At 33.5% G+C, this 25205-nt stretch overlaps 4 protein-coding genes across 4 annotated transcripts; all 4 read right to left on the bottom strand.

Annotated features, from left to right (window-relative positions):
• Positions 1–1980: 1980 nt before the first annotated feature.
• LOC126669660 (stigma-specific STIG1-like protein 1) lies at positions 1981–2684 on the bottom strand. Its single transcript, XM_050363183.2, has one exon. The coding sequence runs from the start codon at positions 2626–2628 to the stop codon at positions 2134–2136; it is 495 nt and encodes a 164-aa protein (XP_050219140.2). The 5' UTR covers positions 2629–2684; the 3' UTR covers positions 1981–2133.
• A 6720-nt stretch (positions 2685–9404) lies between these two features.
• Positions 9405–10068, bottom strand: LOC126669659 (stigma-specific STIG1-like protein 1). Its single transcript, XM_050363182.1, has one exon. It carries the CDS (start codon positions 10008–10010, stop codon positions 9498–9500), a length of 513 nt encoding a protein of 170 aa, XP_050219139.1. The 5' UTR covers positions 10011–10068; the 3' UTR covers positions 9405–9497.
• Positions 10069–17155: 7087 nt separating this feature from the next.
• LOC126668119 (uncharacterized) lies at positions 17156–19045 on the bottom strand. Its single transcript, XM_050361335.1, has 5 exons — positions 18804–19045; positions 18587–18731; positions 18214–18507; positions 18033–18140; positions 17156–17742 (listed from the first exon to the last, which is right to left on the bottom strand). The coding sequence occupies exons 1-5, from the start codon at positions 19043–19045 to the stop codon at positions 17275–17277; spliced, it is 1257 nt and encodes a 418-aa protein (XP_050217292.1). The 3' UTR covers positions 17156–17274.
• Positions 19046–19200: 155 nt separating this feature from the next.
• Positions 19201–22813, bottom strand: LOC126668118 (uncharacterized). The gene is made up of 4 exons (XM_050361334.1): positions 20553–22813; positions 20166–20483; positions 19983–20082; positions 19201–19905 (listed from the first exon to the last, which is right to left on the bottom strand). Exons 1-4 carry the CDS (start codon positions 22811–22813, stop codon positions 19201–19203), a joined length of 3384 nt encoding a protein of 1127 aa, XP_050217291.1.
• Between the last annotated feature and the right edge of the window lie 2392 nt (positions 22814–25205).

The following is a 25205-nucleotide window of genomic DNA, read 5'->3' as shown; positions in this document are numbered from 1 at the left end:
ATAATTAGTCAAAAAAATTTGTTATTAATGTAGGCTCAATTAGGCACAGTCATTTTTGAACAAAACTTGGTATGTAGTATATATCTTCTTATAAATAATATACGATGTTAATGGGGAGTGGATGGTTGCCAACTTAGTGGTGATCCTTTAATTAAATTATTTTACTGCTATTCGTATACCCTCACAGTAGCCCATTATATTATTTTTAAAATTTTCATTTTTATATAAATTCTGGTTTAAAATTAATAAATTTAGATGTCTACAGTTACTTACATATTATTAACAGTTATAATTTAAATATATCTTAATTTGAGTATATTGAGATGTATTAATCTAATAAAAATTAATTTTTTATATATTAAAAAAAAACTTCAAAGTTCACAAAGTTAATTGAAATTTTATTTAAATTTTGATGATAACTTTTATAAACAAAAACAATTAATAGATTATTTATATAAACTAAAAATTAATAAAAATTATCTATTTATTGACTTTTAAAAATTAAATAAATAATTTATTCAAATTAAAAAAATGACAATTATTCATTAATAATAATGTTTAAAAATCAAGTAAATATTTAATTTAAATTTGAAACTCATGAGAAACTCATTTAGTAAACATACTTTACTTGTGTTGGAAACTAATAAAAATTATCTATTAAAAATAAATTTTAAATATTAGATTAGTATTTTATATAACTCAAAAATTTATGAGAATGTTCATTTGGTCATTTTAATTACAATATAAGTACAAAGATAATGATGTTTTTTTTTAATGAATTGGAGTATTAAAACATTTAGGCCTAATACTTTAAAAAAACTCCGACCTTATAGCCCCTTTTCAATCCTACCCTGACGTTGAAAATTTGTCAATTTTACCCTTTTTCGTATTTTGTCGTTTCAATTGTATACTGAAATATTAAATTGACGTCTTTTTCATTTGAAAAAAATTCAAAAACGTTCTCCATGTATATCATATATTAATTGTACATGTTAATTTTTTTAAAATTTACTTAAATCAATTAAGTATTTAAATTATGTATAAATAATTACGTATGAATTATAAATTATTTTTAAAAAATATTATAACGAATAAAATTTTACAACGGCTACTTTACAATTACATAAAAATAAAAGGTATATAAAAATTAAAAAAAATAAAAATTACATAAACTTGAAGTTACATAAAATTAAAATTACATAAAGTTAAAAAAGATATATAATATAAATTATTAAAAAAATAGATTATAATTATTTTTATATGTTAGATATAATTTTTTTTAAATATCCAATATAAAATAAAAATTGATTAAATAAAATTTAAGAAAAATGTGTTATATGCAAAAAAACAAATTACCTGATATTGAACTCAAAAATAATTATCAAGAAACTGTATTCATGAAATAAAATATTTTTTAATATCTTTTTGTATTAGAGATGCTCCACTTGCTTTTATTTGTTCATCTAATATCTTCCCTTAAAATTTTCTCAAACGAAAAAAAATCAGAATTTGAAAGTATTTCAGTTTCCACCTTATGAATTAGGTTAGTGTTGCTCCAAATAAATTATAAATTGTTATATATTTTTTTAAAAAAATCTCTCTAATAATTAATATTTCTATCGAATATATTATAAATTTTGTTAATTAAATAATAGAATTATTAATTATCCGACGTGGAACGAAGTTGGTTCCCTCAATTTTCTATTAATTATTAGAATTATTAATTTATTGAATATTAACTATTAGAGTGTCTATTGTACTAAACCGGGTCAATCGCCAACGTCAAAACTGATATATATGCCAGTTCTGTTGTTAAAATACTGATTTTACCCGCCTTACGATATTTATTTTGCTCACAAGGAATTTTTTTGACTTTATATTTTTATTAATGATTCATAAATCCACTGCTATAAGTAAATATCATTAATAATAATAATAATAATAATAATAATAAGTACATTACTTATTATAAATTGATGAATAAAAATTGTATACTCATTATCATCGAAAATACAATTGTATACTCAATTGGCTTAAATTTGCATAAGCTTCTACTACATACAAAAGAATTTGAATAAAGAATCCAAAAGCACAATAACAATACTCAATATTCAGCATGACCACACTTAAGTTCTAATTAGCATAATTGCAGAGTCCAAAAACACAAAATTGTCCTTTGTTACACTTATTGTTGCAGCCTCCGCAATGATTCCTGCTGAAAAATGGATTAACACATTTTCCATTACAACAACTCTGATTGTATTTGCACTTCTTCCCACATGCTCCACAGTTCATCCGATCATTCAACACATTTACGCACTTCTTCTTGCAGCAATGAGGCCCTGGGCTTCCCTTTGCATGGCAAACCCTAGGGAACTTGTTGCATCTCATACGACGAGTTTTTTTAATTTTCTTTTGAGCAAGAATGCGACCGGAAACATGTTCGGAACTAAATTCTTCATCCGAAGATTGCTCAGTCAAGTCGTTATCGATATCTTCATCAGACGATTGTTCAGTTAAGTCGTTATCTTGATCTTGTTCTTGTTCTTGTTCGAGTGGTAATGAAGCAACAGAAAGAAGTAGAGCCATTACAAGAACAAGAATCAAGAAAACATTTAGTATCTTCATAGATATAAGTTTTTAAATTTTTGGATGAAGAATGAGTAAAAGAGAATGAGATAGAGCTAATTTGATAATTTGTGAATGAGGAAGAGCGGCAGTGCAAATGAAGTATTTATAGGGATTTTGGTGGGGAAATTGAACATGTGTTCAGTGTTCTTCCACTATAAATTATTTTAATTAGTAGTGCTGATTACTAGTAAATGAAGAAAAGTAGAAAGAAAAAGTTGGCCATTCTTGAAATACAATAGTGAACAAGATGGAATGGGCAAAAGCACATGTGAACAAAAATACATTAAAATATGATTCTTATTGCAAATGCTTCTTTCTCTACTTTTTACATGCTTCCAATCTAACATAGACGACTAAGGGGTATGCAAAAATAGTACTAGATCGGATCAATAGATTTAATTCTGTTAAAGATAATCTCAAATAAAAAATCAAATATAAATAAATTTATATGTGTAAAAGTTCAACCACCTATAAACTAGTTCTAGTTATTAGGTCATGGTTGAACCTAGACACTCTCATAAACATGTGGAGTTGTCATATTCTCACCTATATAAAATCAATTACTCACACCAATATTTCTGATAAATTCAATTTGGTTCTGTTTAATTAGAGAAAATTTATTTGTTCAGGTCTCTAAGGTATAATTATAATTATATAATACCCCGTATTTTTATAAGCCACGTGTAAGGATTTTATTAGCTGGGAATACGTAAATTAAATTTAAGCGTAAATTTAATTTATAAGTATCCCTAAAAATATATCGTAATAATAGAAGTTTAAAATTTAAATCGGGTATTTAAATTTTAATAAAGGGATATGAACGGGACTAATCGAATAAGAAATACGACTGGAGTCGTAAGATAAAAATATATTGATAATTAATATATCAATATACCACTCTTATCGGAGAGTTTAATATTTCAGATAAAACCCCGAAATTTAAAATGTCGAAACTCAGAAGTCTCAACGAGTTATTAAAGAAAATAAGTTAATATATATATATAAATATAAATATATATATATTAAAATTTAAAACAAAATAAATAAGAAAGAAAAGGATGAATGAGGCGGTGTGATGTGGGGATCAAGTTTGGAAAAGGTATTGTTTAGCCCCTGAATTTATTATTTTAATTAGTTTTAATTATAAACTAATTAAGTATTATTCGCTAGTCCAAATTGAAATAAAATAATATATAAGTCCCGAACGAATAATTTTGGTGTCATTATTCGCGAAATAATTTGACGAAGCTATCGTCAAAATTTCATGAAATTTGGACGTAGAAAGTTTAATCAAGTGGGACAGATTTGGACCTAATAAATCTTTAGAAATTTATTAAAGATAAAATATAAGTCGGATGAGAATAAAAATTATATTTTTATTCTTATTATATTTCATAGGATTTTTGGGTAAATTTTCACGAAATTCAAAAGTCATTTCCGTTTGGACTACGGACGACTAGTTTAGAAGTTGGTTTAAAGTGCATGATTGAGCTAGTACTGAAACGCACTTTAACCATTATTATATATATGTGATTTGGGTTCAGATTATAACCCACGAATTCATTTGCTTCATTTAAGCAAATGATATTGAGCTGCTTAGCTCCAGTGGCGACGACAAACATTAGGGCTTCAATCCGTTTCGTCCGTTTCTCGATTCTAACTCCGTTTTTTCGACGATTACTCAAGTAATCGAGGTACTAATCTTGTATTGAACGTTTATTTTGATATATTTCGATATATTTCGAATATATATTCGTTTATAAACGGTTACCGTATCGAATCGAACGTATACCTATTATTTTTACGATTCGAATGTGAATTTGGATATATTGGATTGTGTATACGTGTTAGGAGCGGAAAAATGAAATTGAAACACGTCGGAATGCCCCGAGAATCGAATTTCCCCGGGGCTGTGCACGTTGGTGCACGGACGTGCACATAAGGTGCACGAACGTGCACCAATCTGGAGGTGCACGAACGTGCACCATACAGGGTGCACGACCGTGCACAATGGTGCACGATCGTGCACTAGCTAGGGGTGCACGAACGTGCACCCAAGGAGCACGGACGTGCACCAGGCCGACGCTGAAGGGGGAAATTCTTTTGGGGCTTTTTGCCCTATCTGTTTAACGTAGTTTCGTCGAACTAAAACGTTTAAAAACGAAAACTTCTTTTGAAAGAAAGTGAAAAGAGTTTTTAAACCTAAGCTAAAGACTTTTAAAATATGATTTTAAAAGTAAAGTTAAACGTTTAAAAAGGACTTTAAAAGAGTTAAAGTCGACGTTTAACCGGTTTAAAAGATTTAGCAAACGATGTTGCTAAATAATTAGTAGTCGACTGTGAATGGCTTTGGCAATCAAGTCGATGCTAGTAAATGATTTTAATTAGGTATTGTTATACCTAAAATGACTTCTAGAGTGAAGTCTAAACGTTTTCTTAAGGTGAAAACGATTCAAATGGTTTTTAAAAAGAAAAGGACCATACGTGCTATGTGTTATATGTTAGATTAAACCTAGGTTTCAGGACCTAGATGTTTATACCAGAAATGAGTATTGATGTATTGTCTTGTGTTATTTGTATGTTTGATCCGACTAGCTGTCCAGCAGTCAGACCAGGACTCTAGGGAGTCTGTCACACATACGGCGGTGCTAAGTAGTAACTTAGCAGTACTGTGAGTTTACGTGTTTACTTTTGAATATCATTATTCAATTGTTTTAAATCCATAAATCGCACTAGTATAAAATAGCCAAGAAAGGTCCATTGGAACGAGCTACCTATTGGGCAGCAATAGGGTTACGTGATCACCAACACCGATATTTAGATGTACTTCTGTCGAGGTATAGAGGTATGCATGTCGTGTAAGTCATTGGGAAAGTAGATGCCCTGACTTCACGGGTAAACCCTGAGACGACATTAATACAGTTACGGTCGCGGAATAAGCCGCGAAGGCAGTTTCTGATTACGGTCCAGGTACCAGAGATACAGAATTGGACGGCAGTGATTCAGTTCACGGTCTTTATTCTGTTGTTCATAAGCTCGTAAGATGAGTGTGTCTGTTAGGACATTTGTGAACTAGGGTTTCATATGGATCGACGTAATTGGTCATATTTTATATATAACTGTTTTATATATATAATGCGATTTTGGTATTTATCTGTAAACTGTTTACTCACTCAGAAATAATTATATTTCTGACCCCGTTGTTGTTTCCCAATTTTCAGGCAACGAGCTTTGAGGTCAGTCGAGCTTCCACATCCCTTCTTCAGGAAAGCTCTTCTTCGGTAATGTACATAGGATTTTGTACTCTTAGTATGCTGCAATAGTATAAGTGTAATGTGCTAGCAGCCGTGTCACTAGTCCTTTGTTAGATAATCTGATAGGATCTAGTGCATGTGTATACCTTCTGGGTGGCTGCTTAGTGGTATATTATATCTAGTTACCGAGTCGGCCTCGTGTGTTTTTGTGAGGGTCAAAAACAGTATGTTTTAAATACGCCGGCTATGTGTAACCGGTCCGCTGTGTGTTTTAATATGTTTAATACCACCGTTGCGAGACGCAGAGGTGTCCGCATTATTTTATTAAACATATTAACGGTGGCGTGTGGTCTGGAACAGGGATTCCTGTGTGTTAAGGCAAGCGAAAGATAAGTCCCTGGCTTTCCAGTAATCACCACGCCAGGTTTTCAGAAGGAAGCGAGGGTTGAGATAACGAGGTTATCCAACCAGTACTTCTGAAAACCAGATTTCGCCTATATGTGTGTTTTCAGAAATGTGTTTTGTTAAAAGAGAAAAGTTTTAACGGTATTTTCTGAAAACAGATCGTACGCGAGGTGCGATCTTTTGATAATATTTGCGAAAAATTTCTAGAGGTTCTAGGCTTGCTACGGGTTTCGGAACAAACATTCCCATTCCCTAGCGCCGGTCGTGACTTGGATTAGGGTGGAATTCGGGTCGTGACAAATTAACAGTTTGATATTTTTTATTTTAAAATTTTATTTAATGGTCTCTCAATTTTAATTCCTTTAACTATTAGACACCTCTGTTAATTCCTCGCGATACTTACTTTCAAACGATTTGGTATGCCACCTATAATTTCGTGAACGATTTGGTCCCTCACTTCTAATTTTATTAAACGATTTGTTTCTTCTACATTTTTAACGATTTGTTACCTCAATTTCAATTCCGCTAAACGATTTGGTGCTCCAAATTAACAAAAGGATCTCTCAGTTAATGGAATTGAAATTAAAAAAACCATTAAGTAGACTTTTGAAATAAGAGATACCAAACTGTAAATTATAGTATATTTCAGAGACTTCAGTGTAATTTACTCTTAATTTTTTTTAAAAAAATATCAGATTTTTTGATTTGATTTGATATTGGATATAAAAATTTTAGTTAAAATTTTGTGCAAACCAAATGATAATAATCAAATCAAACTAAAAAATCAATTTAATTTATTAATTTGATTTAGTTTATTTTCATTAAAAAGGTAAAAGTTCGGTTCAAATGAACGGCGCAATAATGTTTCCCTCTTTCAAACCACTTCAAGAATTTAATAAAGGAGGGCGTAGCAAGAAAAAGAAGGCTTAGGTTTATATATTTAGAATAAAAAAAAAAACTCTTTTGCTACTCTTTTTGACTCTTTTATACGATCTAATCCCGAGGTGTGTGCTATAATTTTTTTTTAAATTAAGTTACAATGGTCAACGCGTTCTCATTCTTGAATACAATGATAAACAAGCCCGAAATTAACAAAGAAAGACAAGGACTTAGAACATGCATGTACTAAAGTACTTATTGTTGAATGCTATTTGAATCTTACTCCTCTAGTATAAGTCTCAATTATGGTATAGTTCTAATTAATTTTATTAAATTTATTAGTTAATAAATATTAATACATTTAATTTACTTAATGATATATTTAATAATTTTAAAAAATTTAAAGAATTTATTATATTTTTATATCAAAAAAATTGTTAAATAAATTTATTTAAAATTAAAATGAAATATTTATATATAAAAAATTAATTAAACTAAAGACTATATGCTACAAAAGAAGAAAAAAAAATATAGAATTTGGAATGTACACGTGTCCTGAATAATCCTAAACTCAAGCTAAAAACTGAATCAAAAACACCTACAGACTTTTATAACCCTCAATGTATTGAAATTTTATTTTGTACGATTTTATATCTTTGGTACAAATTTATATCGATAACCTTACAGAATTGTACCGAACCAAAAAAAAACCAAAAATATAAAACACACATATTATTAAATAATATTAATAAATTTAGATCTTTATTTTTAAATTAATTATTAAATAGTAAGTTTTTAACATTATAAGAGAAAGCAATAAATTTGATAGTTTATATGTCACTAATCACTATGTTAATATATTATTTTGATTTTGTAAGTTTTAAAAATTTCACATTATATAAATTAAGCTCTCAAACGAACCGCAAGAATATTTCAGATTCGGTGATCTATCAATTGTGGATGATTTTGAGACGATATTTTATAGAAGCTTCATATTTGGAGAAGAGTATTATGCATATAATAGAAAATCTGGAAACAATCACTAAAATAAATGATATATAGTAAGAATTATTTATTAATTAATTGTAAAATTTAAGAGATTTAGATGGTGGATGGCTAAAAATTACTCCCAAACAATAAGTACAACTGCTTGAGTTTATAGAAGAGAAGATAGATAGGCTAGGTCTAGGTGGAATTAGGGGTGAGCAAAAACCGATTCGAACCGAAAAATCGAATCAAATCGAATCGAAAATATTATTAAAGTGGTATAAATAGAGTTAGTATAAATATTCCTTTTAAATTTTCCTAACCCTAATTTTCACTCCACACCGACAACACTCACACACTCTATAATCAGAAAGTCTAACTTTCTAATGCTCTCACTTCTCGTCTCACGTCTCTCTTTTTTCTACTGTCTGTAATAAAAAAATCCTAGCTCTCTTATTATCTTCTATTCTTTTTACTAATGGTTTTAAAGTCTAGTAAACACAATTATAGACTTGGTCAGTCATCCTTATTTATTTTTCATGTTACCTTTTTGGTTCTGAAAGGCTCAATCGATGAAATTTCTTGTGATTTTTGAAGAAATATTTGAACTTTTAAGATAAACATATTTAGAGTTATTTTAATTTTTTTATTAATTTATGTATTAATCTACTGTATCTATTATATATAATTAATAGTTTGATGAATATTTACATAGTATTCTTCATGTTTTATATTATTTTTTATGATTTTATTAAAAAATTAAGTTCAAGAATCAACTTAAATTTTATTTTTGATAGTTAAATTCTTTAACTAAATTTTAGTTAGCTGACGAGGAAGATAGTAGTATATTTGATTGAATATCTTAAGGTAAATTTTTATTTCTCAAAGGTCATAAGCATTTATCTAGTTTGATCTAACCTCAAAGCGTTTTTAGTTATAACTCTTTTATTATACTTTAATGTCTTATTACTAATATAACTATTCTTTAAAAATAAACTTCAAAAAATGAGTTATACATTTTCTAAAAAAATAAATCAAATACAATCAATATTGATATACAAATAATATTTTATTAAACTAATTTGAACCAAACACATCATAGATGAATATTAAAAAGTATAGTAGTAAATATAAAAAGAACTCTAAAATTTAGTATAAATTGATGAATAAAAATTGTATGCTCAATTGGCATTATTAACTAATTGTACAATGTGTATATTTCCAAAAACAAAAACTAATTATACAATGTATATCTATATGCTTCAACTGCATACAAAAGAATTTGTATCTCATTATATAATAAAGAATTAGATATTCAGCATCAGCACAATATAACTCTAACTAAGCATAATTGCAAAGTCCAAAAGCACAAAATTGTCCTTTGTTACACCTATTATTGCAGCCTCCGCAATGATTCCTGCTGAAAAATGGATTAACACATTTTCCATTACAGCAACTCTGATTGTATTTGCACTTCTTCCCACATGCTCCACAATTCATGCGATCATTCAACACATTTACGCACTTCTTCTTGCAGCAATGAGGCCCTGGGCTTCCCTTTGCATGGCAAACCCTAGGGAACTTGTTGCATCTCATACGACGAGTTTTCTTAATTTTCTTTTGAGTAAGAATGCGACCAAAAATACGTTCAGAACTAAATTCCTCATCGGAAGATTGTTCGGCCAAGTCATTGTTGATATCTTCTTCTTGATCTTGATCTTGAACTTGATCTTGATCATGATCATGATCATGATCTTGATTTTCTTGTTGTTCTTGTTCGAGGGGTAATGAAGCAACAGAAAGGAGTAGAGACATTATAAGAACAAGAATCAAGAAAATATTTAGTAGTTTCATAGATATGAGTTTTTTTTTCTTGGATCAAAAATGAGTAGAAGAGAATATGAGATAAAGCTTATTTGATAATTTGTGAATGAAGAAGAGTGGCAGTGCAAATGAAGTATTTATAGGGATTTTGGTGGAGAAATGGAACATGTGTTTAAGTGTTTTTCCACTATAAATTATTTTAATTAGTAGTGGTGATTACTAGTAAATGAAGAAAAAAAGGAAGAAAAAGTTGGCCATTTTTGAAATAAAATAGTGAACAAAATAGAATGGGCAAAGTACATGTGAACAAAAAAACATTAAATATGATTGTTCTTGAAAGTGCTTCTTCCTCTACTAATCACATGCTTTAATTTAATATCGACGACTAGGGAAACGCAAAAATAGAGCCAAACCCAATAACTTAATGGATTCATTAAATTTGGTATGATTAGATTGGATTTAGTTTGATAAAATATTAAATTTTTTTGATTTGGTTAAGTTTTAAATATAAAAATTTCAATTAAACAATAACTTAAGTAGCAATTTTTCCCCTCAACTTGTAAGCAATGGACAATTAACATATAAATTATTTGTGTGGACAAATTAATCATGAACTTGCTGATTATTTACAATTAGCCCTATTTTGAAAAATTAGCTTAAAATTTGATAGATAAATTGCCAATTGAGGAACAAATAACTTACAAATTTAGTGGACAAATTGTCAAAATAGGGCTACTTGCCCATAATATGCAAATTCATAACTAATTTGCCCACATAATTAATTTATATGTTAATTGCTCATTGTTTACAAGTTGAGGGGGCAAATTGCTATTTAAATAATTAAACTTTAAGACAAAATAAACTGAAATAATCAAATCGAACTAAAACATTTAACTTAGTAGTTTGATTTGAATCGGTTTAAAAAAAATTATAATTCCATAAAACTTTAGTTTACTTTTATTGAAAAAATTGACTTATTTTAGTTCGATTATAATTAAACCGAATAAACGGCACAATAACAAGGAAAGTTGTTTCCCTCTTTCAAACCACTATGTCCATGTTTTTCAAGAAAAAAAAGGCTTAGGTTTCATAAAGAAACACTTTGGCTACTCTTTTTGACTCTTTTATGCGATCGGATCCCAAAGTGTGTGCTATAAAGATTTTGTTCGTTAAATTTCAAAGGTCAACGCGTTCTCATACCAGAATACTATGATAAACAAGCAGGAAATTAACAAAGAGAGAGAAAGAGTTGGAAATAATAATAATGTTAAAACTAAAATTCAATTCAATAAAATACTACTAATTATATATTTTATGTGAATTATTATTACATTGCATACATATACATATATACTAAGCCTTAGACTAATATACAAATTTAAAAGATATTGATGGACAATATGATGTGCAAAGTATAATTAAAATATAGTTGTATTTAGCTTTTTCTTATAATTAGTATTGTCTGTTGTTTTAATAACTAATTTCGCATTACGTGCTATGCACGTGACTCGTAACGTTACTCGTCAATGAACATATTAGTAAATTTATTATAATTATATCAATTTTTTTATTTATAATTAATATTAAATTAATTAAGAATTTTTGTAAAAGTAAATACAATATATTCGGTTATTAAATTTTTTTCCATACTGAATTTATTCTTCTTTTGTTTTTATAATAATCATAATTAAATAATTAACTTATTTTTATTAATAATATCTTTAAAAATAATAAGATGAAATTTAAATAATATTATATTGACCAAATACAGTATTTTAATTTTGTAGTTAACTAAAAGATAGGTATTCCTATTAATTTGGAGACAATTAGTTATTTTTTACATACTAAAAAGTAAATTGGAGATAATTTAACTACCTATTCTAATTAGAACTTTAATTACAATAGTAATTAATTAAATAACTAATTAGTTAACGACTATAAAACTTTTATTTAGTAGTAAACTGAAAAAGATTATTCAGTAAATTTGTTTGTCCCCATAATAACCATAATTAACTTAATTTTATTAATAATATTTTTAAAATAATAAGATGGAAATTTAAATAATAATATATTGACCAAATACAGTATTTTAATTTTGTAGTTCAGTCAAACTAAAATATAGGTATTCCTACTAATTTGAAGACAATTTAGTTATTTTTTATATACTAAAAATTAAATTGGAGATAATTTAGCTACCTATTCAAATTAGGACTTTAATTACAATAGTGATTAATTAAACAACTAATTAGTTAATGACTATAAAACCTTTATTTAATAGTAAACTGAAAAGGATTATTCATTAAATTTGCCCCCCCCCTCATCCGCGCTTTTATATATAGTATAGATATAGATATAGATATGTATGGTTAGATATAAAAAAATATGTAGCTTTAGTTATTTTCGTTCTGAATTGTCTCGATCTATTGAAATCGAATTTTAGTCCGGGTCCGTTTTTTTTTTTAGTACAGGAGAAAGAGGCAAAGCCTAAAGAAACAGAGAACTAGACATTCCGATTATACGAAATGCCATACAAGTCATGTGTAATCCTGGAAAAGGAGACTGTTTGATGGACTATCATGCGAGATCAGCCCCAAGACACTTTCATCACTCAACGCGGCAAGATAGTCGGCTGCAAAGTTTGCTTCTCTGTAGATATGGTTCACTTTCAGTTCCCAATCCTTAGCCATAAGACTCTGGATAGCCGATAACAAGTTTGAGTAATAGCCTGCATACATGAATTTTATTTTGAAAATATAATAATATTATCTGTTGTTGAATACGAAAAAAAGGTTTTGATAGTAATGGCTTTCCCTTTTCCACCACTAATCAAGTTGTAGAATTGGATAAAAGGATAGATATGTGTTAGCAATTGTTGATAGATATTGTTTGGTCTATTTTGGATAATTCTATATTGAAATTGACATATATTTATTGCATCTGCTAGTCTAAATTTCATAAGTTGACATTAAAATTGTAATTTCAAAATGCACATATTAAAACGCACATATTGTGTATAGGTGTTCATAGAAAATATTTATGTACAATATACTAGACCTCAAAATTTGAAATACTAAAAATTGCATATTGGTTCATTCATTCTCTCTTAAAAAAAGCTCTAGACGTATAATTTTTTTTTATTTTTTCTTCGACTTCCGTCAATAGTTTAATTTTATCATAAACGGTAACCATCTTTTCTTTTATATTATTTTAATTTTATAAAATATTAGCAAACTATTCTTTTTTATTTTTTCTTAATAGATTAATTTTTATCAACGAAACAAAAATACAATTTTATTTTTTGTTAATCAAGAATTAAAGATAAATTGGAGATATTTTTCAGCAATAAAAATAAAATCGATTAAGAACTTGTCACGACCCAAATTATTGAGCCGAGACCGGCGCTAGGGAATGGGAGTGGTAGCTCCAAAACCCGTAGCAAGCCTAAAACCACTAATAATTTTTCGCAAATAAAAGTATAATACATAATACGTATTAAAACATTTCCAGGAAAACCCTTTCGGATAATACACTTATAGATATTAAAATATCATATTAAAGTTTACAATATAAAAATACTGTTTGAAGTCAAAAAGTTTATCTAGTACTGACACCTACTGACTACTGCAGCTTTAGAAACTCATACTTGTGCAAGTCCACTGACTTCTGGCACAGTGGAGATGGTTTGTCTGATCCGACTCTGCCTACCTGCAAACATCAGAGTGAGGGGTCAGTATTTGGGAAAATACTGAGTGAGTTTGCAAGTTACTTATAGTATTATCAAAATATAGCGTCACACGCTTATTACATATATAAATTTATGATATATGCAACATTATTAATTTCAAAGATGTGAGTCCAACTCACTAGATACGGGGACTTCCAGACTACACCGTAGCCGAGTGCTCACTCGTATCGAAATCATAAAGTGTGAGTCCAACTCACTGGTGGCCCAGCCACTGGTGGGCCCAGCCCACTAGATACGGGGACTTCCAGACTACACCGTAGCCGAGTTCACTCTCGTATCAAATTCATAATATATTATGCATAGACATATATTAATTCTTAATCATAAAGTCAAGTACTCTAGACTGACTCACCAATAATCATATAGCCTATTGACACCCAATAGGTAGTTGGTCTCTTCGGACCGCACATTAGACACTTATCTCCAAAACAACGAATACAACAACATTCATATAATCAAATCTATCAAACAAAACAGCTTATACGAGCAAATCATATAGATACGAGATATTTAATATCAATACTCATAATATAAGAAAATAACTTTTATAATAATACGCAAAAGTAAATTGCCACTCACAGTGACCGCTATCCAAAACTGCATTATTATAATCCCGCAAGCGTAAGCTCCATGCATTGTCCACTCACGTAACCACTCCGGTCCAATGGCTTGGTAGCTCGTCGATACGTCAGTTACTTAGTCGAGTTACCTATACGTTTAATCCATAAACGTGGGCTTAATATCAAAACCCTAAGTTATAAACTTAGGTTAATATAATCGTAGTTCAAATACGACTTTTAACCTTGATCGTATTCTAATACTTAGTCGAGATACTTGTTATATCTCTTAGTCGTATTCCAATACGTATGATACCTTCAAACTTTAGGGTTTAGTTTCATTCCGATGAAGTTTCAAGTAGTTTTCAGGACAATGCGCAGGTGCTGCCTGCGCACTGACACTGTTTAGTAAAACGACGATCTCTCCCAATTGAACCGTTGGATCGAGATAAAATTGGACAGAGGCGTTCCTAAGACGCAAATCTATAAACTGACCGTAGGGTTTCTGAATCTGGCAACATTTGGGTAGTGTGCGAACGCACACAATGAGTGTGCGAACGCACACCCCAAAATTCAAGGAGTGTGCGATCGCACACTCAATGTGTGCGAACGCACACCCTTGACAGCCCCCGGAAAAGTCATTTTCCGGGCGCTGCGCCGCTTTTCGACACTCCCGACATGCTTACGCTTCATTTTAACATATAATCCAATCTATATCTCACCAAAAACGAGTATAGAAACGCGATTACAATTCGTTTAATTCGTTTAAACGAAATAACCCTAATTTACTAATTCTCACAATAAAAACGTCAAGTTTACCTCGATTTAAAGCTTAACGATGACAGAGAATCGAATTCTGGACGAATCGATATAAAGAACTCGCGATTTGGACGAGAAACGGCGAAACCGCGACGGATCGAAAGGGATCGTCAAATCCCTCTGTAACCTTCCTTCTCCCTCTTCTGATCCTTTCTTTTCCTTATTCTTAAGGAATGAATATATATATATATATATATATATATGATGGTTAATTGTCCCTTTTAATCCCTCATTTATTTAACTTAAACCAATTCTCTTTTAAACTTTCTAATTTAACCAAACGGTTAAATTATTCTTTTAACTCAATTACTTACGTATTATTTATATCCAAATAAATAATACTAATCTATAATTATTATTTCCCGTCAATAATCTTTTAATTACTATTATCGAGATTTATTTGGCTAATTTACATTTTGGCCCTTGAACTTTTTCAAAAGTTACAATTTAGCCCAAAACGTATCCGCGTCCAAATTTTAAAAGGTCTCCGATTGACCCGAAACTTTTACCACATATACTATAAAACATTTCGCGGACCTTGGCGAAATAATTTCCATTTTAAGTCATAGTGGCTAAATTACCACTTTAGTCCCTGTACCTCATTTCGAGCTTTTCTTGACATTTTTCTTTTCTAATTTCAATTCCAACTTTAGAACTGAAATATAATGTTAAGTCTTTGCTATAATCTCTTTCAAAACCGATCTACTAAAACTTATTTATTTTATTTTTATCGGAAGACTTTCCGTTATCGTCACTCTGGCGACTCAAAACTAGACACGTGGTCCAATTAAATACTTAAATATTTTGGGGTATTACAGAACTGTAATAGTTTATTAATTTTTTTAATATTATATTTCATTATTTTTATTTTTATTTGAAAATCTTATTTTTTTTTATTTGTGAAAGATTTATTGTCTTTTTTTGTAAAAGGTTTGTTATCTCTTTTTTTATGAAGAGTTTGTCGGGTGATAGGAGTAGAAATACTCCTATATTCTATGTGTTTTATATGTCATATATTATGCATTTGACGTTGGTTTTGAGCTTCTTTGTACTCATTTTTGTGTTTGAGTATTTCAGGCATAATGTGGGAGTTCTTCATGATAATCAAGCCATTTGAAAGCCATTGGGATTATAATTGAAGTTTAGAGGAAAGTTGTGCGAAGATCCGATGAAAATAGGCGTCGACAGCACAAGTTTCTACTTGTGAAATTGACCCATGTTCATTGATTGAAGATTTTGGAATACTTAGAGACTTCAATTGACTTTGTGTTCTTCATAAGAAATAAAGTAGACATCCTAAGCTTTCCATAGAATCAAGAATCGACTCATTCCGACGTTTCTACATCGAGTTATGACATTTTTAAGTTGATGGTGTGCAGCAGAAGCAGTGTATGCGGGCGCATAAACCTTGTATGCAGGCGCATACTATGCGGGCGCACGAGACATGTATGCGGGCGCACGAGACGGTAAAAATTCACGAAAATTGGACAAAATGCCCCGACATGTCACCGATCTCCACCAAATTCCACTACAAGAAATTTGCCAATCAGCGACGGAAATTTCCGTCGCTGATTGGCTAAAATCCGTCGCTACATAAGGTTAGCGACGGATTACCGACGGAAAAAATCCGTCGGTAAATTTTGGGTCGCTAATCATTTAGCGACCCAAAAAAGAGAACTGTCGCTAAATTACCGACGGAATTTCCGTCGGTAATATGACCTTGTTCAGTCGGTATTTTGGTCGGGCTAGCCGACCAAATACCGACACATTATCGACGGATTATTCCGTCGCTAAAGTAGCGACGGAATAATCCGTCGCTAATTGTAGTCGCTAAATTGGACTAATTAGCGACGGACTTTCCGTCGCTAATTAGTCCAATTTTATTTTTTTTGAGGAATATAGCGACGGAAAATCCGTCGCTAAAAGCTCATATGTGGTCGCTAATTTTTTATTTTTTCGGCAGAAAATTCCCGTTTTTCGGCATTTTTTGAATTTCCCTGTTTTTTAATAGACCCGTTAACTAATCACAGACATACACGATAGACAACAACAAATAAACATAAACCGAAACCGTTATATATAAATAAACGGTAAAAAAGTATACAATTCGATAAATACTAAATAAGTCAAAATATGCAAACTGTAGTATAAAAATCCAAGTCCAAATACTATACTACTCCAAACTAGTAGTGTCGTCAGCCGGTGGAGGTGGAGGTGGGGGAAACTGCGGTCGTAACTCCGGTGGGAGTGTAGTCATCAGTCGCGCAAGCTCAGTACGGATCCGCTCGTCGAAACCCGCCTCCACAGTACGGATCCGCTGCTCGACCCGCTCTTCAAAACCCGCCTCCACAGTACGCATCCGCTGCTCGAGTCGCTCCTCAACCTCTCTAGCAATGCGCTGCTCGATCTCCTCACTAACGACCGCCTGCTGCTGTGACTGGGATGATCCGCCGCGGCGCAATCGGCTGCTCTGGCCGATGTAGGATGCTGAAGCCGAACCAATACCGTAGACTCGCTGCTTCTTGATTGCCTCGAGAGACAAAAACAGCTCGTTCTCGTCGATCGGCTCTGGAGTCGACGAACTCCCTTCTCCAGCCGCCTGAGACTGGGTCGCTGCAGCAAGCTCTGCCTGGAAACGGTCCTGAGAATAAAAATACAAATTTATAGTTTAGTAAAACTTTATAAAAATACTTCACAAATATTACTTTAAACCTACATTTCTAACTAAAATTCGGCAGCATTTTCTCTAAAATTAGATCATCACCCATTTTTCAGGGACATCCTGCAACAACTACAGACAACTCTGTTCAACAATACGAAATAGCAATCACAACACCCACAACAAACACGTAAACATCCTATAAACAACTCACTATATAAAGTTATATTTATATCATAGTAAGCAGTCACTTAAGGTTAAAATAAACTTACGTTTTTATCCTTTGATCTCTTGTCAACGAAGACAGTCCGATCAGCCTTGGTCAGGTGCAACCGTACATGCAACTCAGCTAAAGTTGGCTCTCGACCGAGCTCCTCAGTCTATCATATGAAATGAAAAAGTTAATTAGTAGATAATTAGAATATATAACGATTAGTAATATTAAAACCTTACCATAACTGTCTTATGCCTCGTAGCCGATCTCGATCCTGCGGTATGTCGAACCGGTCCGGTGCCAGCTCCGGACGGCTCACTCAGCCGATTAGCTCGTGCTACCTCAGACTTCTTCTTAGCCTCAGCAGTATCCCAGTCTCGCTTCCACGACGCCCAAGTATCAGCACTGACACTGCCCTCTTTTTTATCTGGCTTCATGTTGTGGAGAGTATCTTTGTACCGATTAGCCGCATGTCGGTAGAAGACCCCTCTAATCAGGTCCTCAGGGTGGGTGGAGTCCCAGCAAAAACCCTTCTGCAAACCATTAATTAATAAAAACAATTAGAAATCAAAAAGACAGTAAAACATATATTTAAAATTTTAATTTAACAACCTTGAACTCCTCGAAGTAGAAGTCCTTATGCTCTGCTGTCAGCTTCTTCCACGAGGAACCCTCAGGGAACCAGCTAGATCGGAAAATGGGCAAGATCGCCCTCGATGCGCTCCCGCTGTCGTTCCTGCTATCTAGTAACCTTTCTCTGTATGTTACAAAAACGTCAGTTTTCACATTTTTGAAATAATATTTGTTAAAAAAAAGTTGTCAATCATACCTTCCAGCATCAGGTGTAACTCTAATCCTCCCAGTCTCGTCCGTAGCTGGCGGCTGGTCCTGCGGCTGTCTCGCCGCTCTCCGCGGTGCGGGTCTACCCGCCAGCACCTGCTGCTCAGCCCCTGGATCCGAGCTCTCAAGTGGATCCTGCTCTGGGTCGCCACGTCCACGTCCACGTCCACGTCCCTGACCAGTGTCCCTACCCCGGCCTCGGCCGGCAGAAGAAGAACCTGAACCTCTCATATCTGCAAAACAAATTACAAAACAATATTCGACAAGAAAAAAATAATCACATCTATTATAAAAACCATAACACATAATTTTTTAACAAAATAAAGTTACTACATCAACAAACGTAAATAAAAGTCAAAATTCTACAGAAATAACATTAAAACAAATCATGCAATTTCTATATCATCTTCCGCTCCAATGTCATCATTGTCTGATGAGGATGGTGGATAATCATCTTCCGTATCTACTATTGGAGGGTTGTGTAGTGCAGCCTCGTCCGCCTCGCCATTCGGATCAACTAAATTCGTCGGGTCGTCATTCGTTATGACATCGAGCGGATGTTCTGCACTATCATCTTGGAAAGCTGGAACAGTTGTTTCAGGCATGTCTAGCTCAGAGCGAGCTTTTATCTTGCATACTGCCCACCAATCTTTCTTGTCCCGCTTTTTGCTAGGATAAGGTAAGTAATGTACTTGGTCGGACTGTTCAGCTAAAATGAAAGGTTCATATTTGTTGTATCTCCTTCTGTGATTAACATCCACTATGTTATACCGAGGATGGACTAACATACCAACCGTTTTTGTAGGATCAAACCAATTACATTTAAATAAAACCGTCCTCTTTATTGGTAGAGCTGGATACTCTAACTCAATAATGTCAGTCAACACTCCATAAAAGTCGCTTTCAGCTGGACCGTAGAGTGATCCTTTTACACAGACTCCGCTATTCATTGTGACCCGATCCTCCCCATATTCTTCAGTATTGAATTTAAACCCGTTCACACAGTACCCCTTGAATGTTTTGACCGATCTAAGCGGTCCCTTTGCAAGACTTAGAATATAGGGATTGGTACTGACAGTTGGGTCTTTCACCTGTAGCACAATTATTATACGGATCAACACGATAATATAATATACAACTACGACGGTAAAACAACATTAATACTTACATATTGCTCGAACCAAAAGGCGAATTCCCTCTCCAATTTGACTACAACTTCGGTCTGTGTAATTTCGGGGTTGAATTCATACAACTCACCTTCAAAAACTCTTTTCACAAGAATACGAGCGAATTAATACAATTTGTATCAAATTCTTCAATACTGAACTTAAATTTGTATATTAAGACTTACTCTCTGTAAGGTTCGATTTCAGGGCAATTCAAAAGGATGTAGCTTCGGGCAGCAACATATTCAGCATCATCCAGATATCTGTTCCGACAAGCACCTACAGGTCGCCCTTTTGGTTTGAAAATATTTAATCTGTCGAAATCATCATCAACGTCCATTTCGCAAACTTCATTTCTTTGCATCCGACATGGTACCATCGGATCACCATCCTTGAAATAAAAAGATGCAAATTTTGCTGTTTCCTCCAGTAGATATCCGCTGCTAATGCTTCCTTCCACTCTGCCTTTATTCGAAACCTTATTTTTGAGTTTTCTCAGGTATCTGCATAATCATATAATTAGTTAATTTACCTAATTATCGGTTGACGAAATAGAACTTTAAATATATCACCTTTCAAACGGATACATCCAACGATACTGAACAGGTCCTGCCATCATAGCTTCGTATGGAAGGTGTACGGGGAGATGTTCCATCGAATCAAAAAAACTCGGCGGAAATATACGTTCCAACTTGCACAGTATCTTCGGGATATCAAGCTCTAATCTCTGAAGATCTGCCTTTTTCAGCGATGTGGCGGTTAACTCTCTGAAGAATATACTCAACTCTGTTAAAGGCTCCCACACTTCTGCCGGAAGAAGCTCCCGAAGAGCAATTGGCAAAAGTCGTTGCATGAAGACATGACAATCATGACTTTTCATGCCCATCATCTTTAAACTGTTTAAATCAACGCACCTAGACAAGTTGGACACGTAACCATCTGGAAACTTTAACTTTTGAATCCATTCTAACAAAATCTTTTTTAAATCTCTGTCCAAAGCATACAAAGCCTTTGGATATCTACCAGTTTCCTCATCTTGTGCCAGGCCAGGACGATCACAAATTTTATTCAACTCTGCCCGAGATTTTGCCGTATCTTTCGTCTTACCAGGTACATTGAGCACGGTATTGAAAACGTTGTCAAATACATTTTTCTCAATATGCATGACATCGAGATTATGCCGGATCACATTTGTCCTCCAATACGGTAAATCCCAAAATATACTTTTTCGGTTCCAGCCACGGCCTTTAGATAGTTCATCATTCGTAGCCTTAGCATCATTCTCATAGGCCCTCTTAAACCCCAAACCGTCCACCTCTGCTAACACTTCATCTCCAGTCCTCACACCTCCAAATTGATGTCTAACTTGTTTGCCTTTTCGGAATTCGGTAACATTCCGACGGAAATGGTGACCTGTAGGTAAAAACTTTCTGTGGCAATCAAACCACGATTGTTTTCCACTCTCGGGCAACGTGAAAGCCTCAGTATTTTCCATACAATGCGGACATGCCAATCTTCCTGATGTGCTCCAACCGGACAACATTGAATAAGCGGGAAAGTCATTAATTGTCCACATAAGCGCCGCCCTCATTTGAAAATTCTGCCGTTTTTGAATGTCATATGTCCGGATTCCAGATTCCCACAACTGATTCAACTCCGCTATTAATGGCTGCAGGAAAATATCCATATGGTTTTTTGGATTACCGGGTCCCGGGACAAGTATTGTTAGAAACATAAACTCATCCTTCATGCACATGCCAGGAGGCAGATTATACGGCGTCACAATAACTGGCCAGGAAGAATAATTTTTCCCAAAACTACCAAATGGTTGAAACCCGTCAGTACATAAGCCTAGCCTGATATTTCTTGTTTCGTCAGCAAAATCTGTATGCAACTCACTGAACCGTTTCCAAGCCGGAGAGTCAGAAGGATGACACATCTTCTCGTCTTCCATTTCATGTTCAGCGTGCCATGTCATATGTTTAGCTGTGGCTTTGGAAGCGTACAATCTTTGCAGCCTCGGAGTTAAAGGGAAATAAAACATTTTTTTGTACGGAACGTTAGCCCTTCTTTTGGCCGAATTGCTTTTCGTTACAGGTTTCCACCGAGGAAATGTGCAAACTTTACAGTGGGTTAAATCCTCGTCTGCCCCCCAGTAAATCATACAGTTGTGGAAACAGCAATCAATAACCTCGACCGGCAACCCGAGACCTTTCACCAGCTTCTTGATATTAGCAAAATTTTTCGGCATTTTGTTGTTCTCTGGAAGCAGTTCTTGTATTAAACGGCAGGTGTCATCAATCAAAGATATCGACCCCTGATGTCGACACTTAATATCCAAAATTTCAACAGATGCGGACAGGGGTGAGTGTTTGCTATTTCCGGGCCATATTTCTTCTTCTGCCGCACTCATCATATCAAAAAACTTCCGAGCTTCGTCATTCGGGGTCTCTTCCTCAAAAACTTCGGGACCAGCAGCATCAATAACCATTCTCTGGCCATAGTTTAAATCTCCCCCTCCCGCATTATAGTAATCGTATTCATTAGCCGGCTGCTGAACTACAGGAGGGACATTCACCTCACCGTGGTGAATCCAGACATAGTAATCTGGAACAAACCCAGACTGCAAGACATGTAGTTTCACAACTTCGACATCTCGAAAATTTGTATTTCTACATTTTGTCCTAGAACATGGGCATTTTATCTCTTCCCCACTCATACACTCGGGATGTTGTACAGCAAAATTCACGAACTCTTCAAGATTAGGGAAAAAATCAGGCAGCAGGAAGCCTCTGTCATGTCTCGTATACATCCAACTGCGGTCTGGGTTCATTTCTGGAGGACGTACAATTAGGTACTGGTTCATAAGCTCAATGTAGCAAAGTCAATGTAATTGACTGCTAAAAGGGTAGGGTCCTATCCCATTCGCAAAACTGGCGCCCCATAATTCGATCACGATATATGCATGAATACGGAAAAAATATTCGGCAGCCTTCCGGCGTCGTTCCCCAGGTGCATTACATAATATAGGGTGTGTAACGCTAATTATATATTCCGTAAGGAATAAGCGTTACACAGCCTATATTAAATAGCCACCCGGAGAACATACGCCAGAAAACTACCGAATATTTTTATACCATATCCATACATATATGTTTTTTCGTGATCAAATTACGCAGACGACGGCAGTTTTACGAACTGTACACACGTACAATCCCGCGTCGTTCAATCTCTTGAACACACGGGACGGGTTTCTACGGCTAGGTAAGATTTTATTCGGTGTGAATAAAATCTTTGTTAATTAAATTGCACAGTTATTCAATTTACTCTAACTAATTAAAATGAAATACAAAAATGCAGTAACATGATAGGAGTATTTTACTCCTATTTAGAGTGTCGTTTCCGCATGCTTTTATTATGTTTTGTCATGTTTTTATGGTATTCTGAATGCCTTATTGCATGTTTTAGTATTTCAGATACTTGGGAGCATTGCGGAAGCATTTTGGTGCAAAAGATGGAAAAGTCGACGAAAGAGAGGCGAAAGCTCATTTGCAATTCTGAAAAGTTGACCCCTCTGCACTATTTGACCAATTTGGATCGGTTAGAGGTCTCTAATGAGTTTGTGTTCTCCATAAGAGTTAAAGTAGACATCCTAAGCTTTCCAATGGTTCAAGAACCAACTCATTTGGACATTTCTACACCGAGTTATGAAGTTTTGAAGTTCAAGGTTGTGGAGTCTGAGGGTTGCACGAATCGTGCAACACCTTGCACGAATCGTGCATAAGTAGAGCAGAAGCAGATTGTTCCCAGAGATATTGCACGATCCGTGCACCCATGTTAAGTTGGTTTGCACGATTCGTGCAAAGGCTTAAAGTTAGAATCGAAAATCTGAAGAAAAGGACAAGGCTTATGCACACTTTCTCTTTTGGCCCAACACTCTTTTGTAGGATGTTTTTATTTCCCTTTTTGAGAATACTATAAGTACTACTTTATGTTTCAAATTAGGGTATGATGCAAAAACAATTATTCTCTACACACTTTTAGTCATCTTTTAGTAGAATAGTTTAGGGTTTTGTGCCTCCATAGTTCTACCATTATTGGTGCTTGGAAGCTTTTATTGCTTTGTAAGAACAAGATTTATCTTTGAATGCAAGTGCTTAAATTCAATCTTATTCTTCTAAGTAAGTATTTCTTATCTTTTATTTCTCTTTATTTAGTAGTTAATGTGATGTTTAGTATGATTGGCTAAACCCCCTTGTTTGGGGGTTGATATGATGGTTGAAATAATTGCTAGATTGGGTTAGGGTTTGACTTGTGTGTTCTAATTAATTGCTTAATGCCTATTCTAGATTGATCACCTAGTATTTGTTGCTAGATTAATTTTCACCTTGAGAGAGGGTTTATTAATTGGAATTAATTAATTAGATGCTTAATTAGTAACACCATGAGAGTGGGTTAGTAATTAGGTGACCTATGAGTTGTGTTTAATTGCTAATTGCCTCTAATTGCGTTTAGTGCTACGAGAGTAGGTTAAGCTTAGTTAGTTGTGGTTTTGTAACTCTTTGAGGCTCGAGAGAGCGGGAGTTGCGATTTAGAAAAAACTCGGTTCGCGTTTAGAAGCCATAGTCCGACCCCTTGATAGTAATTGGTTAATCGTAGTATCAACCCTCAAGCTCGTTATCCATAGTTTACCTTTATCATTCAATCGCTTGCTTATTGCTTTTTGCTAGTTAAATTGTTTCGTAATTGTGTTTACTTTAGTTAATGTTTTAATTGTTCAAATTCCAAATCCTCTACCTTATCTATTGCTTTCCGAATTGAATTTCAAGATCGACTTCGCTCACTTTAAACCTCTCATCCTTGTGGGATTCGACCTCGGTCTTACCGAGTATTACTAGTTGCGACACCGTACACTTGCGGTTTTCGCCAACAAGTTTTTGGCGCCGTTGCCGGGGATGAGGTTGCGTTTAATTGATTGAAAGTATTTTGAAATTCGGTCGAGTTAGCCTTATTTTCTGTTTTTTATTTAATTGTTCATTTTTTTTTCTTTTTCGTGGTTTACGCTTGGTGTTCTTGTTTGTGTGATTGTGCAGGAAATTTGTGTAGTTGTTGGTTTATCTTCAATATTATTTTTATGGTGAATATATTTGGGCAAGAGTAATGGCTTGGGATCCAAATTGTGAGATTTGTGGGGATTTTAGTCATACCGGAGCCGTGTGTCCTAC

The sequence above is a fragment of the Mercurialis annua genome, linkage group LG2 (assembly GCF_937616625.2).
Source record: "Mercurialis annua linkage group LG2, ddMerAnnu1.2, whole genome shotgun sequence".
Lineage (NCBI taxonomy): Eukaryota > Viridiplantae > Streptophyta > Magnoliopsida > Malpighiales > Euphorbiaceae > Mercurialis > Mercurialis annua.
Note: the sequence above shows the minus strand (reverse complement) of the source record. Positions and strands in the feature narration are given on the sequence as shown.

Coding starts and splice junctions, on each gene's coding strand:
- LOC126668118 (XM_050361334.1), bottom strand. CDS start 22,813: ATGAACCCAGACCGCAGTTGGATGTATACGAGACATGACAGAGGCTTC. Junction 20,083..20,165: donor GAAATCGAACCTTACAGAGA/GTAAGTCTTAAT, acceptor TCTTGTGAAAAG/AGTTTTTGAAGGTGAGTTGT. Junction 19,906..19,982: donor CCTTTTGGTTCGAGCAATAT/GTAAGTATTAAT, acceptor ATTGTGCTACAG/GTGAAAGACCCAACTGTCAG.
- LOC126669659 (XM_050363182.1), bottom strand. CDS start 10,010: ATGAAACTACTAAATATTTTCTTGATTCTTGTTCTTATAATGTCTCTA.
- LOC126669660 (XM_050363183.2), bottom strand. CDS start 2,628: ATGAAGATACTAAATGTTTTCTTGATTCTTGTTCTTGTAATGGCTCTA.
- LOC126668119 (XM_050361335.1), bottom strand. CDS start 19,045: ATGAGAGGTTCAGGTTCTTCTTCTGCCGGCCGAGGCCGGGGTAGGGAC. Junction 18,732..18,803: donor GTTACACCTGATGCTGGAAG/GTATGATTGACA, acceptor TGTAACATACAG/AGAAAGGTTACTAGATAGCA. Junction 17,743..18,032: donor AGAGATCAAAGGATAAAAAC/GTAAGTTTATTT, acceptor TTTTATTCTCAG/GACCGTTTCCAGGCAGAGCT.